General features: G+C 39.0%; 1 protein-coding gene across 1 annotated transcript in view; it reads left to right on the top strand.

The window, feature by feature from the left end:
* TLL2 (tolloid like 2) overlaps positions 1-18,710 on the top strand; it is a 156,209-nt gene that overhangs the window by 119,128 nt on the left and 18,371 nt on the right. The window contains exons 11-16 of the mRNA XM_031956177.1: positions 225-341; positions 2,031-2,176; positions 2,975-3,170; positions 12,352-12,477; positions 15,036-15,196; positions 17,499-17,679. Coding sequence (XP_031812037.1) covers positions 225-341; positions 2,031-2,176; positions 2,975-3,170; positions 12,352-12,477; positions 15,036-15,196; positions 17,499-17,679 — 927 coding nt within the window. The remainder of the gene's footprint in view (positions 1-224; positions 342-2,030; positions 2,177-2,974; positions 3,171-12,351; positions 12,478-15,035; positions 15,197-17,498; positions 17,680-18,710) is intronic.

The raw sequence follows: 18,710 nt of genomic DNA, 5'->3' as shown, positions 1-18,710 counted from the left end.
ATAGGGAGCCACATAGCACGAAAAGACCTGCCTATGCTGGCCTTAAGAGTAGAAATTTAGAATTCGAAGGTCACATGGCCTAACGCTCTTATTCCATAGATGAGGACCCGAGACCCCAAGATTGGAAGTGCTTGGGATACAAAGCATCCAGATCCTTCAGTTCCAAGTCCAGGACTGTTTCCACTCTAGTAGGGTGTCCTAAATGTTTGCCTTTTGCCTTTCAGGTAGATTTTGTGGTGACAAAGTACCAGAACCCCTCATCTCCACGGACAGTCGCCTTTGGGTCGAGTTCCGAAGCAGCAGCAATATCCTGGGCAAGGGTTTCTTTGCTGTTTATGAAGGTCTGTGGTAACCCAGCTGTGGGACTTCCCTTCTTGGGCAAATACCTCACTCTCCAATCATTCACCTTCTTCCCACCCTACAAGTGTGTATGAGCTATACTTTGGAGCCTTTGAGGGTGTAGAGGTGGGACATAGGGATACCAGTGGTGATGGGGTAAACTTTGCCTCGGTTTATCTGAGACCATCTCTTGTGTCCTGGAATCAACAGGCCAGTCACGCTCTCTACAGGATAGACCTTTCTTCCCCTATACATCAACCCTCTGGGCCCCATTTCCAGTTCTTTTGGAGAAAATCATTTAAACCCTATACACATGCTGTTAAGGAAAAATATTTGACAGGGAACAAATAAAATGACCTTGCTTCTGACTCTGAGACTGTCACCCAGGAACCTCACAATATAAGAATTTCAGAGACAGAATGAAAGTAACCTAATCTAACCCTGACCCGAACCATCATTACCCAACAAGTGGTCATTCAATCTCCATTTAACAATTTCTCGTGGACTTCATTTATATCATCTTCTGTGTTCCTTCTATATTGAAATGTTTGTTGTTTTTCTGAGTATTAAGTTCATAATAAAAGAAAAAACAATTTAAAAAGAGATCTCTAATGAGAATAAATTCATTATACAGAGTATCCCACAAGTCTTAGTACAGTTTTAAATTTGTAAACATGGAAACCAAAGTAGCCCATTTTACTTTGGGGATTAGTTTTAATAATTAGGGATGTTTTTTCTTATATTTATATCCATATCTATCTCTGTATATCCATATATATAGATATACATATATATTTTATATATTTTTCATATATATGTGTGCAAATCATCTTTTCAATTTCTACACGTTTCTCCCAGATCTGCCTTCCTTATGCTAAGCAGAAAAAGACTAATCTATCTTCCACATGACGGGCCTAAAGGCAGAACTTTTCATGTTGTCTGGCTCCAAGTTCTAAACTTAACATCTTCAGTTTCTTCAACCTACTTTCACTGATTCTTTCCCACCCCCTTCATTAATCCTTTGGTTAAAAAAAAGTTTCTTTATCTTTGGGGACTCCACAGTGCACAGAGCGTTGGGTCTGGGGTCAGAACAACTCATCTTCTTGAGTTCAGATCTGGCCTGACATTTATAATTAGTGTGACCCTCTCTGTGCCTCAGTTTCCCAAACTGTAAATAATAGCACCTGCCTCGAAGGCTTGTTCTGAGAATAAAATGAACTAATATTTATAATTTACTTTATGAACCTTAAAGGGCTACTATCTAGTCCAATTTCTGCATTTGACAGATGAGAACCTGAGACCTGAGAGGATGTGACTTGTCTGAAATTATATTTGTGGAAGAGCAGCAACCAGAATTTATATTTTCCATCTCTAAAATTCTTTGCTCTTGATAATCTCTAGTTGAAGTTATTTTTAATAAGGATAAATTATTAATGATGAAATCATTGCTGGATGGTCATTTTCCTCGATAAGACTTCACACCTGTAATCAGTGAATCTCATACCTTTGCAAGTCGCTCCACCTAGTGGTGAGAGCTGGCTCCAGTGCTGTACTGTAGGGATGGGTCCAGATGTGTTAAACACCTGCCCATTTGTGGGTAACAGCCTGCTGAGCGTTGTCCAGAGCCCCCTGTCCTCCAGATCCTGCTGGGGGGACATGCTCCTCACCTGTGTCTGTCTTTGTTTCTGAAGCTATATGCGGGGGAGAAATTCACAAAGATTCTGGCCAAATCCAGTCTCCCAATTATCCAGATGACTACCGGCCTTCCAAGGAATGTGTTTGGAAGATCACTGTTTCTGAGGGGTTTCATGTGGGACTCACTTTCCAGGCATTTGAGGTGAGCCATTCTAAAAACTTTTTTACAAAAAAAGAAACTCATTTCCCTTGCGCATTTAATAGACTTTTATTAAGAATTTAGTAGATGCAGAATACATTCATCCAGATGAGATGTTACATGTATGTATATGTAGTGTGTGTATATGTCTCCATATTTACATGCATGCTTTGCATTACACGTGTCATAAGTATCTTGTTTTTAATGTCATTGGAGAGTTAGAATAGCTATGACGGGTATGAGAGCCTCTTGAGCTGATAAAAATTGAGCCATCTTTCTTTCTTTGTCACTTTGTTCAGGATAATGTCTCCAGGTTGGGAAAACCAGAGCCTCTGACATGGCAGGATGGTTAACTACATCATGGATCTATTTCATAATAAATAATAAAGAAGGAGTTCATAATCCTTCTTTTATTTAATCAAGAGAAGAGAAAGTTGTGTCCCCTTTCCCTCCCTCCCCCCAAATTAAATCCTATTCTCAAGAAGAGCCATAATTAGCAGTTATTTTGCCTGAAACTGTATAAAATATACCTGGAGGAGGGGATACACAAGTCAATTTTTTAAAACTGGTTCACAAGACCCTGAGAGGTCACAGGAATGATACCCAGGATGGGACAAAGGCAGGAGAGCCAAACCTGGCCAGGGATTGACTTCCCCTGCAATACAGTTTTCAGCATGCCCCCAGTGCCTTCGGTGTGTTGGATACAACTCTGATCACCCAAGCCTAGTTACAGTTCTATTCCCAGGCCAAGGGAATGAAGGTACCTGTTGGTCACCCACTAATTTATGCTTCTTCTTTTAGATTGAGCGCCATGACAGCTGTGCCTATGACTACTTGGAAATTCGGGATGGGGCCACAGAAGAGAGTGCCTTGATTGGTCACTTCTGTGGCTATGAGAAACCAGATGATATCAAATCCAGCTCCAACAAGATGTGGATGAAGTTTGTATCAGATGGCTCGATCAATAAAGCAGGGTTTGCTGCCAATTTTTTTAAGGGTACGAATCAATCCTTATCACTTTTAGTAAAGAATATTTATAGACTTGTTTCCTTAAGGATCCCAAAGAACTTGGAGAACTTCAATACTGATGGCAGTGAAATGAAAAAGGCCATTGTCATGGTCCCTAAGGCATCTTCCAACTCTAATATTCTTTGGTAAAAGGGGAGGAGTGATACATACAAGGGCCCTTATTTTTATAATGGGCTTTATATTGGAAGTTACAACTGATCAATAATTAGAACTTAATAATTAGAATTATTAGAATAATTAGAACTTAGAATAATTGACACCTAAAACATAAAGTTCATGGATGGTTATGCATGTCAATCTAAGACTATAAGTCGTTAGTGAATAAAATAACCACCATTTAATGGAATTAGGACTTGATAAAAGAGTAACCAGGCCCCTCTCCTAGACCATAACCTGTAGTGAGACATATATCTATAGCATTAATTCTGAGACACTGGTATTCCTAAGAAGAAGGAGAATCTTGGCAATGGTAGATATTCTTCCAATCAAATTTGGATGATGAATCTGTGGGGAGATTAAGATTCTGGGTCAGAGAGATGCTGTGGATCACTCCAAAATTGTTTTAGGTTGCCGAGCCCAATTTCTGCTCCTGTGGGATTGTGCCCCTCTGCAGGGGATGTTTGGGAAGGCTGTAAAAGTCTTGAAAATCTTATCAAAATGGCAGAAAATCCAGAAGCATAGAACTTGGGCTCCAATCTTGGTTCTACTAGGTGGCAACCTAGAACTAGCATGATCTTGGGTAAGTCACATAATTTCTTGGGGATTCTGTTTCTTAATCTGCGAGATGAGGAGTTTGGAATAAAGATCCTCTGAGGTACTTGCCGGTTCTGCATTTGTGAACCTACTCTCAGGGCCTAGGAAGGTGGAACAGCGCAATGACAGAGAAAGAACATGGTATGGGCGGGGATTCTGGGCAGGCCTTAGTAGTTCCAAGGCTAGAATGGCCAAATAGATCTGCCTTTGGCCTTGGTCCATCTCCCTTAAATATGTGGTATGTTCTAGCCAGCTCCAGGAATGCCTCAGACATTGGAATGGTTGTGTGATCTCAGCCTGTCCACTTTTCAAGTCTAGGAAGGTCTCAGGTCTCCCCCATCCCCATATTTCGATCCTTCCATCTTTTCCTAAACTTAATTCTGTAATTCTATCCTGTCTTGAGAGAGAGAGAGAAAGAGAGACAGACAGACAGAGAGAGACAGACAGACAGAGACAGAGACGGAGGGAAGGAGAGAAAGAGGGAGCAGGGATAAAGTGTGTATGAGTTTGGTAACTTTCTATGAGTAAGAAAAGTCCTCAATAAGAAACAGATTAGAATCATCCAACTTGAAATCTTTGAATATGAAACTTAATTTTAAAATCCAAGTAAAAATCTAGAAGGAGGAAGCATGATGCAGTGGAAAAGGTAGTATCTCAACTCAGAGGACATGGGTTCACATTGGCTTTGCCATCTTGGGAAAATTACTTACTCTAGGTCTCAGTTTCTCAATCTGTAAAATGAGCAAGTTGGGATAGATGGCCTTCCAGTTCTTAATCTGTGATGCTAAGTAGAAATAATTTCCAGTATATTTTGGATGCCAGCCGATGCACATGGAAGAAAATAAGGAAGCTCTGACCACATCATAGAAATGACTGCAATGAAAGCAAGTAAAGGCAGAAAGTCTCTCTCAGGTCAGAAAGAACATGGCTGGGATCTCCCAGCACTTAGGAGGTCTTAGTCCACTCTGGAAGTGAATCCAAGGTAACGTGAAATCCCTGACTCAAAACCTCCCTCCCCCCAATATGAACTGATGAGCTTGCTCTGTGATATTAGGAATGGCCTCGGGATTAGCTGGAACACTAGACCACTTGGTAAGAATAAAATGATGGGCTCTTTTGGTCTCTGGAATGACAATGTGGGTGAGAGGAGCCGGGAAGTCCTGGTTAATTTTCAAAGTCAAGTTAGTTTTTGATGTCCTCCTCTCCCCTTCCTCTGCTTCGTGGGGCTCCCTCTGTCTCATCCCAAGCCCCATGGTCTGCTCAAAGTTACTTAGCATGTTAGTTCACCCCTAATATAGCCTGTGCTCCTATCAAGCGACTCTGACCTTAGAACATCTGCTGAGCACTAAGTGTCAGGAAAAACATCTGAAGACTTCGCAGTGAGGTATCAATGACTGATCCTCCCCTTCCCCTGCACCCCGCTCCCCTGCCTCCCCAGAGGTGTTGGCTTATTAGCCCATATAAATATCTTATGGGTAGAATTCCAGACACAAGTGGGGAGATGCTTTGAAGCAGAGTGTTTCCCTTAGACTTGCCCTGCACCGGATACTCGAAAGAGAAGCTCTACAAAGGAGGAGAAAGGAAGTGGGCCCCCCATTTGGCTTCTTTTTCCCACAGCAGCCGGCTTCCTGTGAGGAAGCTGAAGCTCAGACTAGCCCATCATCAGCTTTGGGCATCAGTGAAGAAGGGGCGAGTCCATAAGGAGCTGCCCTCCCTTAAGCTGAACGTGCCTTGGGATCCCAGGGTTTCCCCTTCCCTAATTCCCAGCCCCACCATGGGGTGAATAGACCTGTCAGCCATGGAATGCTGGAAAACTTGAGACTGGGCTACCCTGCCACAGAAAGAGCAAAACCTCATCAGATCCCCAGGTCTCATGGAGCTTATTTCTCCAAACCGTTACCCCAAATCCCTTCCACTCTCTTCCTGTTTCCTCATCATCCCCCTCTCTCCATTAATTTCTTTTGAGGACCCCACTATGACTTACAAGACAACTTTATCCCCAAGTCTCTGTTTTGCTAAACCAGTCTTTTAGGAAAACCCTGAACACAAACCTCATAAAGCCATCTGGGAGCTCAGAGAAAACCCAGAGTTTGCCCCTTGAGAACTGAGAATCTGAGCTCCAGAGCTTCCAGCAAGGCCGTCCCTGGGCATTCAGTAAGTGAGGAGGGGAAGTTGGTTTCTGGATCCCTTCCTCTTATGCCTCCTTACAATACTGCATAATTATAACCAAACGACCTCTTTGTCGTGTATTAATTAGATTTGCTTTTTCTTATTTTTTATTCAATTGACTCTAAACTCCTCATCTCACGTTTGATTTTCAAATTTTCTTGTCCCCGGTACCTGCTCACACTTCTCAGAAGCTGGAGCCTCTGTTGCTTATTTTTTGGGAGAAGCCAGTTTTCTTGGTCTCCCCAGCCAGGATCTTTTCAAACACGGCCATCCGTCGCGGGGCTGTTCTCAGCTTTTCTCTGAGCAGCAGACGCCAAGAGCATGTGTCAGGTTTTCTTAAGTGAAAAGGACTGGGAGGGTAACTACAAACACACTGCAAAGGAGGAGTACCAAATTTAAACAAAACAAAACAAAAACCACTCTTGCTTCAGTGCCAGTTGGATGGAGATGTGGTGTTTTGGGCCAGCTGGCTAAGAACACCGGGACCCGGTGCCAACTGGCATTTGGGCCTGTTGTCTGTTGCCAGATGGCAGGTGTTGTCTCAGCACTCTGTCTGATGGTGCCAGGATGCTTACCAGCAAGTAAAACTACTCCGATTTCTTGGCGATTTGGGAAATGATAGTAGCGTTTACCGGTTGGCAGTGCTTGCCAGCGAACATAAGAAAATAGCAACTGCTCTCTTAATACTGAGCCAGGTCCGTCCAGCTTCAGGTCCTGTGACTGACGTGACAACAGGGGGTGTTTTGCAAAAATGCCTAGTTCTCTCCATGGTGTTGCTTCCAAAGCTTGGAAACTTGCCCCAAACATCCCTGACCTTCCTATGCAGCCCATGCACTTAAATGAGAGTTGGAGGAATGGGGAAGGGTCCCTAATTTCCATACTGGTGACTCCTCTTGGAAACTAATAGATAAAGAACTAGGCTCTCTCTCCATCACTTACATTCTGTGAGTTAAGATTACACTCCACACAAGACTTTTTCTTTACCTTTCTCTGAGGTGAAGGCCCTTCCCTATACCAGCACCTAACCCATCCTACTTCCCTGTCTTATCTTTAGTGTTATGAAATTACACAGCAACTAGGAAGTTGTTTTTTTTTTTCCATTATACTCCAGGTAAGTCTTGTTTTCCTGCTTTTGCTGCCAATACTATGGGAATGAAAAGAAGATAGGGATTTTTTTTTTCATTAAAAATGAGGCCTTTAGTCCTGGCTTCTTCCCCAGTTTTCTCAGAAATCACTGAATTTCTAAGATAGATGAGACCAGACAGCATCATGTACCTGATGCTCATGGCTCAAAGACCTTCATTGCCTCCCAAGGTAGATGTATATTTGTGTGTTTATATACATATAAATAAAATTTTCCCTGATTACATATAAAACAATTTTTTTTAACATTTTGATTTTTTTAAAGTTCTGAAATTCAAATTCTATCTCTTCTAGTCTCTCTGAGACAGTAAGACAGTTAGATATAGGTTATACATGGGAGATCATGTAAAACATTCCCATTTAAGACATTAAAGAAAATGGTATGATATGTGACTGAAGAATTTGTTGGGAGCCAAATATTGCAGGCTTTGAATACCAGTATAAATAATTTTGACTTTATTTGGTAGACAATCTGGAAAAATTCAAGATTTTGGAAAAGTGACATAATCAGATTGTGCATTTGCAAAAGGTATCTGGAAATAATATAATAGAGTATTATTAAATATAGAATAAGAGAGATTAGAATTAGGAAGAATAGTTAGAAGAGGACTGTATTCTAAGTAGGCAAGGATCAATGAGGATCTGAATGAGGATGGTGGAAGTAGGAGTAAAAAGATGAGAATTGGTAAATAACTGAATGTAGGGACGGTTGCTAATTAGTAATGACTCATATACTGGTAGCCATTCACTTCCTTTTAAAATAATGTTTTAGGAAAATCAATTTCACACCTAAATGGAGAGTGCATTGGAATGAGGTAACACTTTAAGTCAGGAGATAATTAGAAAATTATTGAAAGAATCCAAGCAAATGGTGGTGGGAGCCTGAACTAAGTTCATTCATATATATATATATATATATATATATATATATACATATATATATATAGAGAGAGAGAGAGATGTATATATACATACATACATATGTATATATGTACACGTACATATACATGTGTGTGTATTTACAGACATATGGTTTCTGAGTTGAATGTGAGTTCCTCTATTTTCTCATTTCTAGATCTTATTTTCTCTTTAAAATTTTTATTATGAATTTAACAGTCAATAAACATCTCAACCCTCAAAAAGCAATAATAGTATCATGAATGAACATGTTTTAAAAGACATATGCATATTAAATTTAATAAAGGAGTAGCAAAATTTCCATTTATTTGTGTCTCCTGAGCTTCTTTTTGATATCTTTTGAATATTTAAAAATTTTTGATCTTTTTTTCATTTTTTTATTTCTATTGCTACCCCACTAATTTCTACCCACCTCCAATAAAACTCTATCCCCTTTAACAATGAGCATCTTTCAAAGTGATTTTTCTTTATATCATAGAAGTTATTGTAGAAATTACTGAATCATATTTTCCAACATATTTTTAGTCATTGCTTTCCTCTTCTTACTGTTATATTGAGGATACAGAATATTGAAGTGCATCTTGATTTAATTGGAGGTGACCAAGTAGAATTCTTCAATGACTTTCTCTCTGTTGATTTTTCACAGAATTTCTTTGTTGTTCTAAAATATATTTATTTATTTTGCCTTATTCCCTGCAAGAGATGTTGGCACATCAGCTGCAGTTATTTTCCTGGTGGTGTTTTTGCTTAGGCTCACCGTGAACCTGGCAACCATTGAGTACCCCCATGAAATGCCTCTTGTTGCTATTGGGTACACAATGAAACCAACTATTTCAGTTCCTTAATTTATTTTTCTGAGGATAACCCAGGATCCATCTTTCCACTTAGATACAGCTTCCTCATATTCTCTAGCTTAGCAAAATTGCTAATATGAATATCATTCAGTTCTTCTAGTAATATTTGAATTTAATGATAGTCCATTGGAAATCAATAATCATTTCTTAAATGCTTACTATACTATATGTCAAAAACTGTGCTATAATTGAAAACCATTGAAGTTTATTGAAGGTGTGGGGGAAGAGTGATATAACTGGATTTATGCTTTTGAAAAAAAAATCACCTTGGCAGCTGAGTGGAGAGAGCCTTGAGGCAAGGAGAACAGTTAGGTTTTTGCAGTAATCAATGTGAGAAGTGATGGGGGTTTGAACAAGGATAGTGGTTTTGTGAGGGAGAAAAAGATGTTGAGAGTGAGGTGAGAGAGAGAAAAATAGAAAGACAGACATAGAGACAAAGAGAAAAAAGAGAGAAGGAGGGAGGGAGGGAAAGAAAGGAGGAAAGGATAGAGAGAGAAAGAGATTATAAGCAGGATGGAATGTCAGTTCTAAGTAAATAACCCCCCACTTAAGAGCATGGATAATTTAATTTATATTTACAAATGGTCTAAAAGCTGTGATTTTTTAGTATCCTTTCCACCCCTCTGCTCCTTCAGAAGAAAATCTCACTGGAATAAGAGCCATTTAAAGTTACCATGGCTTATGAATTTACTACGAAGTGGCCAGTCTACCAATGATGAGCCTATCTGCACTTAGCTTGTCTGATTTGGGGGCAGCAGGTGCAGCCTGTCAGTGAGGCAGCATTCAAGCTTTTCAACTTGATCGTACCTACCAAAGTTCACAATTCACTGACCTAGACTTGGAGCATTCAACAAGATTGCTGTGCTATGAAAAAGCACTGGAGTATGACTTTTGTGGAAATTTATTTATTGACAAATGAGGTAAAACATAGAGGAATAATGGGGTGTGCTGATAAATGTTCCCCCCATGTACACATACACACACACACACACTCACAAATACACATGCATATATAACACAAATGCACACATATATACACATACATGCACATGTGTGTAAATATATATGGTTATACTTTTAAGTGTAGGCTATTACATCACTTTCTTAAATCTAAACAAAATTTATAAAACTATAATCAAACCTTAATTTGTGTTTGCCAATTTCTGGAGCATTGATACTCATACCGAGACTTAACAATTAGCTCTCCAGAGCTCCAGTCCACCAACTAGAATTGGACCTGAGATTTCACTGGTATCAGGAATTCTCTGGGAGGAAATTCCTTCTACTAATTTCACTTAATGCCATCTCTGTAAACTAGTGACTTAGAGAATTACCTAAAGCAGGAGTTGGAGAATTATTGTTCTTTTTGTTTGGTTTTGTAGGAAGGAAAGCTTAGAATGATTTTTAAATTTGTCTTAGCTTGCAAGCCATACAAAAGCAAGTGGGAAAGAATTTGTCCCTTAGACCTATTGGTTGCCTAAAGTACTGGGAAGAAGATTACTATATCTAGGGTCACATAGCCAGAAAGTGGAAGAGAGAGAACATTTTCAAATAAGACATACACAAATCTCTTGAGTCTTTCTCAATTTGTATGTAAGTTTATTTTTCTTTAACTTTGGTTAATAATATAAATCAGTTCCATGTTAATAAAAAGCATTTCTTCTCAGTGTCATATAATATATACATATATTTTTTTCTTCCTCATATTGATATAGAAATTCTCCAACATTTTTGGAAAGTTTTAATACATTATGACCACTGATCTTTCCCAGTCAGTAGGCTTATTTATCACCTCAGAGAGTTTTCAGCAATTAAATCACAATTATAGGAACTGGTAGCTAAAGAAGACCTTGACATCCAAATCCTTTTGAGGAAATTGAAATCTACAGTGGTTAAGTACTTTGCCCACACAAATATTAAAGTCATATAAATATTAAGCAGCAGACATGGAATTCAATCCCAGGTTCTCTGACCCAAGTCCAAGTCTCTGGCATGGCAGATCTTTTCCTTATAGGTCATGTTCCTTCAATAATCAATACTTTTATGGATCTGTAATCTGCTGGATGGAGAGACCCTCTCCAATGATAAGGCTTGAACCTCATCTGCCCAAGCTATCTGTCTTCATGTGTTCCTGTCAATCCACCAAATGGGAGCCACTTGACAAACTAGGGGCCTTCCTCTAGTTCTCTTGGTTTGTTTATTTGGGGATCCCGATGGGATAGAAGGACTGTCCATCAGTTACCCTTATGTGACTGGCCCACCTGTTTTTCTAATTTTAGAGCTCTCCGATGTCATTTTTTACATTGCTTCTCTAACCATTCTTCATATACAGTGTACTGAAGCTGCTTAATTTCAGTTTTTAGGAGATTGTCTCATCCACTATAAAATATCAACATAGATTATAATATAATAGGATTATAGATTTAGAGCTAAAGAAGCCTTAGAAAACTAATAATAATAATAGTTACCATTTATATAGTACTTTCTATGTGCCAGAAACTATGTTAAGCACTTTACAAATATTATCTCATTTGATCCATGCAACAAATTTGAGAGGTAAGTGCCATAAGGGTTAAGTGACTTGTCCAAACTCATACAGCGTAATTATTTGAGACCAGATTTTAATTCAGTTCTTCTTGACTCCAAGTCCAGCTCTATCCACTGTACCACCTAACTGCCTCATAACCCAGGGAAGTTAAATCAATAATCAGTCGACAAGCATTTATTAAGCACTGACTGCATGATAGGTGCTGTCCTATTGAATGAGTGATTGAAGGTGACTTAGGTAGGAAATTGTCATAGACAGAAGAATACTGATGTTAAGAAAATTTTGTTTTAGGGAGAAATTTGGGGATCATTAAAAGAACTGCCAATTTCTTAAAGAAAATGCAACCTGTTTTTCTCTTCCTGTTCAATTCTACATCCAACTCATTCATATGTACTGCCTAAGACATCCCTTCCTTCCTTCCCTTCTTCCTTCCTTTTTCCTTCCTTTCTTCCTTCCTTTTTTCTTTCCTTCCTTCCTTCCTTCCTTCCTTCCTTCCTTCCTTCCTTCCTTCCTTCCTTCCTTCCTTCCTTCTTTCCTATCTTTCTATATTAATGCTATGCCTTATAATAGTTTCCAAAAGTGAGACTGGTACATAGTTCTTAGGGTTTCCTTTGAACTTTTCTTATTAGTAAAATTAATTTTAGTGATGCCCCATTAGTATTTGTGTACTTCTAGCTTCTGTGCTGCACTAGATATGGGAATAGAGAGCAAGGTCAATTAAGTTGGTGCATGCATAATGGAAAATTACCTTGTTCCCCTAACAGAAGTTGATGAATGTTCCTGGCCAGACAGGAACGGTTGTGAACAGCGTTGTGTGAACACACTGGGTAGCTTCAAATGTGCTTGTGATCCTGGCTATGAACTGGCGGCTGATAAGAAAACTTGTGAAGGTGAGTGACTGGCAAAATTGTAGTAGGATGATGTTGAGAGTGAAAAATGAATGATGATGAGTAGAGCTATGGAAATGGTGGAAATAGTAAAAGTGTTCATTATTTGATGGTCTTTTTTTAAAAAAAGATATTTTTAATATTTAAAATACTTTTGAACTTCAAATTCTCTCGCTTCTCCAGCTCTTTCTGCATCCATTGAGAAGTTAAACAATACAATATTGATTATAAATGTGAAGTTATGTAAAACATTTCCATATTAGCCATGTTACAAAAGGAAAAAAAGGAAGAAGAATAAAGTGGAAAATATTATATTTCAATTTGCACTGAGAATTCAGCTCCATCTCTTTATGGAAGTGGATAACATTTTTCATTATGAGTCCTTTGGAATTGTCTTAAATCATCATATTGATCATAGTAGTTGTCTTTAATAGTCAATAATTGTCACAATATTGTTATTGACATGTATAATTATCTCCTAGTTTAGCTAACTTCACTGTGCATCAGTTCAGATTTTTCTGAAACCATCTCCCTCATTATTTCTTATAGCACAATAGAATTCCATCACCATGAAACCCTGTAACTTTTTTAGCCATTCCCCAATTGATAAGCATTCCCTCAGTTCCCAGTTCTTTGCCACCACAAAAAGATCTTTAAATATTTTGGTATAAATGAATCATTTTCCGTTTTCATTGATCTTGGGATAAGACATGGAAGTAACATTGTTGTGTCAAAGAATATGTACAGTTTTATAGCCCTTCGGGCATGGTTCTAAATTGTTCTTCATAATAGTTGGACCAGTTCACTGCTCTTCCAACAGTGCATTAGTCTCCCTACTTTACTACATCCTCTTTAATACTTGCCATTTTCCTTTTCTGTCATGTTAGCCAATCCTTATAGGTTTGAGATGATACCTCGGAGTTGTTTTAACTTGCATTTCTCTAATCAGCAGTAATTTAGAGCATTTTCCCACTTAACTTACAGTTTTGATTTCTTCTTCTGCAAACTGCCTGTTTATATTCATTGACCATTTATCAACTGGGGAATGGTTCTTTTTTTTTTAAATCAATTTGACTCTGTTTCCTATATATTTGAGAATGAGGCCTTTTTTGATGAGAGTTGTGACCATAACTGAATGATTAAGAATTCATTATGTTTCATGTCAACAGTTTCTCCTCTTACAGGTGACCAGGGGACTTTGCCCTTAGTCCCTTGATTTTTCACTATTTCCTAAACTCCTTTGAGTTTTGACAACTCAAGGAACCATACTTTCTATCTTTCCTCAAACACAATACACAGAAACTGATGAATCCACATTCTAGCTTATTAACTTATCAACATGGACAGGTCATTTATCTGTCCCTCAGTTTCCTCATCTGTAAAATGAGGCAGTTGGACTGGATAATCCCTTAGGTGCTTTTCAGCTCAAAATCTATAACCCAAGGTTCCTAAATATCCATCATTACCACACTCCCCCAGTAACTTGATGCTTCCTTCCAATACTGATTTCCCTCCCTCTTTTCTATCCCCTGTTTCCAGGCATTATACACTGCAAGAATTCTGTTTATTTACTAGGAAGAGAGACTATCCATATTCAAAATAATAAACTAGGGTAATTTAAAGTGCACATAACAAAAATCTACTTGGTCTAGTATGATTGGCACTAAAATTGTAAATCATGTTTTATTGATAAGACTTTTTATATCACATTCACTTTCTAATAAACACTTCCTCTCTTCCCCCATTCCAAATAACAGGCAAAAAATTAAATCAAACCACTTGATATGGGAAATATATCTGGCAAAGTATGTAACATTCTTTACCCCTAGGATACCACCTCCTTTCGGAGAAAGAGGTAATTATGCTCTGGCATCAGTTATCTGGAGCCAATATTGACCGGCACATAAACTTTAACTCAATTTTCAAAGTTCTAACATGGCCCATTGTATATGCCAAGAGCCCTGTGCCACAGAACTCAGTGTTCTTGTGGCTTTACATGTTACTGAATAGCTTCCTCCATGCCAGAATTCCTTCCACCTTTCTGTAACCTCTTCCTTCCTCCACCCAATTTTGGGCCTCTGTAGAGCTGGTTATACTCTTCTAATCCCACGCTTTAGGTCCACATTCAGCCCTCTGAATGATGCTTTTGTTGGTGTTCCAACCATTTTATTACATGTTCACTTTTCTTTCTCCTCTCCCTCCCCACCAATAATCAAACAAAGAAATGCAAAAGGGCAAATGGAGAAATTTTCCCAACATCCCAAAACACAGATGGGAATAGAGTTTTGGCCAGATACAGACTTGCTCCACATTTTATGCACACTTATTTTTAAAAATTCAACGATAAGAATTCCAGTAGGGCTTTCTTCAGGGATTTCAAAAAAGGTAAAAACTGTTTATTTTTTAATGTACACATTCAAACAGGAGCCAGGCGAGATTTCAGGGGATGTTTGGATGATTCATCGTTTCTTTTCCCTGAAGAACATGGGATGCGCCAGGACACTGGGGTCACTTAGAATTTAGGGCTCACTGATATATGTATTTGTTCTTTCCCTCTGCAGTGGCCTGTGGTGGCTTCATGACCAAGCTTAATGGCACTATTACCAGCCCTGGATGGCCCAAGGAATACCCCACTAACAAAAACTGTGTGTGGCAAGTGGTAGCTCCAGCTCAGTACAGGATCTCCCTCCAGTTCGAAGTATTTGAGCTGGAAGGCAATGATGTAAGTTCCTTCCCTTTGAGTTACTGATGAGTTATATGGAAAAGACCCAGAGCCACAGAAATCCTTGAGATGGCTATACACAAGGAGTGATTCTTCCCTGGTATCTAGCAGAAAAATCCTGCTGAGTTGTTTTTTTTTTTGACATTGGGATTAGGATTTCAGAGAATTCTCTCCATCTGCCTCTTGTCACCTGTATTCCTTTCCCCACTATGAATTCTCCTGACCTGTTTCTAGTAATCCACTAACCTCTAGTGCAGGAAAACTGGTAGAGAATCGGCTGAAGAATAGAGGAAACATTGCTCAATGGAAAGAACAAGAACCCTGGACCCCAGTGTTGCGTGGGGAGGTGTTCTATGTAAGAAGGAGGAATCTATCCCCAGCATGGACTCTGGCATTCAGATGCAAGAAGGAATGGAGAAAATGAGGTTGATCTTAGCTGGAATAATGTAGTAGCCTATAATATATATGTGTATATATATTATATATAACTTAGTAGCCTCTTATGATTATAGATTATGTATCAGAAGGGACTCCAGGGACTATGTAACCCAGAGACATTAAATGATTTTTCCACAGAAGCAAAGAGTAACAGACCTGAGATTCATATTCAAGTCTCCTTGACTTGAGTCAAAGTCCCTTCCTTTGGGACTCCAACTCCAACTCTATTTTGCTTTTTTTCTTATTAGTTGAATTATTATCAAATAAGAAGACCCCTATAGGATTCAATCTCTTAAAAGTAGGGCTAGATCCCTGTCCTGTAGCCAGAGGGCTAAGCATAATAAGTAGGCATTGACCAGAATTCCATTGCCAAGATGACATCAGGACTCCCTGCAGATTGATTAGGAAGTCAGGCTTATGCTCAGATTTCTGCTCTGCTGCTGAGAGGATCAGAGACTTGGAACATGAAGGCTCCTTAGGAATCATCCACTGGGATGGAAAGGAAAAAACTGGGACCCAAGAAGTCCAAGCTTGCCCCAGTCAAACAGATGGCCAGTGGCAGAACTGGGATTGGAACTCAGGGCTCTTTGACTGTATGATTCCATTTCTAAAGTTTCTTCTCCCTCTAAATCTTAGAGCCTGTCCCTGCCCATCTCCGTGGGTCAGATGGAGGGGCTGTGCTAACTGATCATTAAGGTCTCTTCCAGCTCTGGATTCTCTGGTCCCTTGACAGTAAGAAATCATCCAACAGAGAAAGATGCACTAACTACTACAGCACGCCCCGATCAGATGTGTGACCCCGTCACAGTGCCTTGCACATAGATGTGTAATAGGACAATTTCTGGCTTAAATTTCTTACCACCATTTACTTAAGATAAGTCTGTCACGCAGTTAGCTAGAGTCTGCAAAATCAAGCTTGAGATGTCAATTCCAGGTCCACTGTTAACTGTTTTTAAACAGTTTCCTGTTTTACCGGATAAAAATCTTCCCCGTCTGCCATCTGTTCTTTAGGTTACAAGCCATTATCGTTCTTATTTGTTCTTTGAAATTCCATTGTATCCATCCTGCCTATGTAACCAAAACCTGTGTAATTGAGCTCTGAACTCGCTAGTTTTTGTTTCGTGATCCTCCACTCTGGGTGTAATGCACTGCAGTCTTTCCATAGCTCTGTGTCATTGATTTTATGATCGGTAACAGTATTGATCAACAGATCCTTGGACAATTTTTGCCAAATTTTTAGTCCTTAATATCTATTGAATTGGATTCCATAAAGAAATATATGTATATTTTTCCCATAAAATGATGACAAATGTGGTAAAAAAATTCTTCTGTCAAATAGATTTTTTTACCTTTTACCCTTTTTTTTTTTTTTTACCCTTTACTCTTTTACCCAACTTGCATTTTAATTAATGAGAAAATTCTTGTCAGAATTCACATCATTCATTACTGTAATGCTTGAGGCTCTTAAAGCTCAGTCAAGTAGCTGGATTTGGGTCTTTTTGGCAGAATATGGATGTAATTTGGCTTTAGGAAACTTTGCCTGAAGACTTCCCTGAGCTTTCATCATGAGGAGGAGGAATCCTGGGTCCTCAATGTGCAGTTTAAGAATCTGCCTAGCTAATTTCAGAGAGACTCATTTCCAGAAGTTGGGCCATAGGGACCAATGTGGGTTTTTTATTTGCTTGTTTTTGTCAAGACAACTCATGATAAAGATCGATTAAAGTATAGAAGGGCTGCGATCTGGGTTGGTGGAGGGAACATCCGCACTGACAGCATTCTAGGCATTTGCTATTAGCTTTGAGAAAAGGAACAGCAGTAGTGACCCGGGGAGAGAAGCCAGGAGTCTTGCCCTCCTCTCTTGCAGATTTGTAAATATGATTATGTGGAGATCCGAAGTGGGTTGTCCTCTGATTCCAAGCTTCATGGAAAGTTTTGTGGCTCCGAGAAACCAGAGGTGATTACCTCCCAGAGCAACAACATGAGAGTGGAATTCAAATCCGATAACACTGTTTCTAAACGTGGCTTCAAAGCCCACTTCTTCTCAGGTACGTGGATGCTTCAGAGATGCAACTCATAAGAACACAGGAAGTTTTAGAAAAGAAGAAGGGCTTGAGAGGGAGGGAATTTCAGGTCAAGAGACTTCATGAGCAAAGAATTGGAGGTGAAAATGAGATTGTTATAATGGTAGAACAGTAAAAGATCCTTGCTTTTGTTTTGACTAGTAGGAAATGAAGTGTAGTAGGTGAGGTGAGGCAACATTTATAAACTCAAGCAACTTATCAATACAGAAACAATCATAGTGCCTTACACTATATGGTTTTTTTGTTTGTTTGTTTGTTTTGTTTTTTTAGGAAAAACAACATGCTTTGTAGATTCATAGAATCCCAGATTTAGAGTTGCATGGAGTACAGGAGAATGAGTTTATGTAACAGATAATCAGAAGCTATAATAGGTTCTTAAATAGAGAAATGGTATGTTGAAAGTAGTGTTTTAGAAAAGCTAGTCTGGTGTTTGAGGAGATAGGAGGTGGGAGAATTTGGTGTTGAGGAAACTAAACACAAGACTGTTATGGGAATGAAGTGATGAAGACTTAGCTAGGATAGAAGCAGTGGGAATGAAGAAGGAAGTGAAAATTTAGTGCCAGGAAAGTTGGAGGCACATTTTGGATTAAGATTCTGAAGATATTGGGGCTCAGGATTTAATTTAGAGTCACAGTTATAAATGTGATAGTTGAAGCCTTAAAGGAAAATAAATTCATGCGTCAAGGGGAAGACAAAAGGAGGTGAAGATGGCAAAGGAAGCCTGGATACATTGAGTTTTTTCTTCTGTTTTTTTCTTCTAGGCTATCTTACCTATTTGTTAAGTATTTTCAGTTACTGCATGAAGTAAGACTCTAAAACATAAATATACAATGGTTTATGACACTGGAAGAGCACAGTGGGATAGTAGGAGAGAAAGTATAGCACATGAATGGGCTCTCTGGCTTCTGAAGCAGGGATGAGATGGATCTGGCAAGCAAATAGCCCAATTAGTAAAGAATCCTAGAAATTCTAGAGTGGTAGGAGAGTAACACTCC

This window comes from Sarcophilus harrisii, chromosome 2 (assembly GCF_902635505.1).
Source record: "Sarcophilus harrisii chromosome 2, mSarHar1.11, whole genome shotgun sequence".
Lineage (NCBI taxonomy): Eukaryota > Metazoa > Chordata > Mammalia > Dasyuromorphia > Dasyuridae > Sarcophilus > Sarcophilus harrisii.
This window is presented reverse-complemented; position numbering and strand designations above follow the sequence as displayed.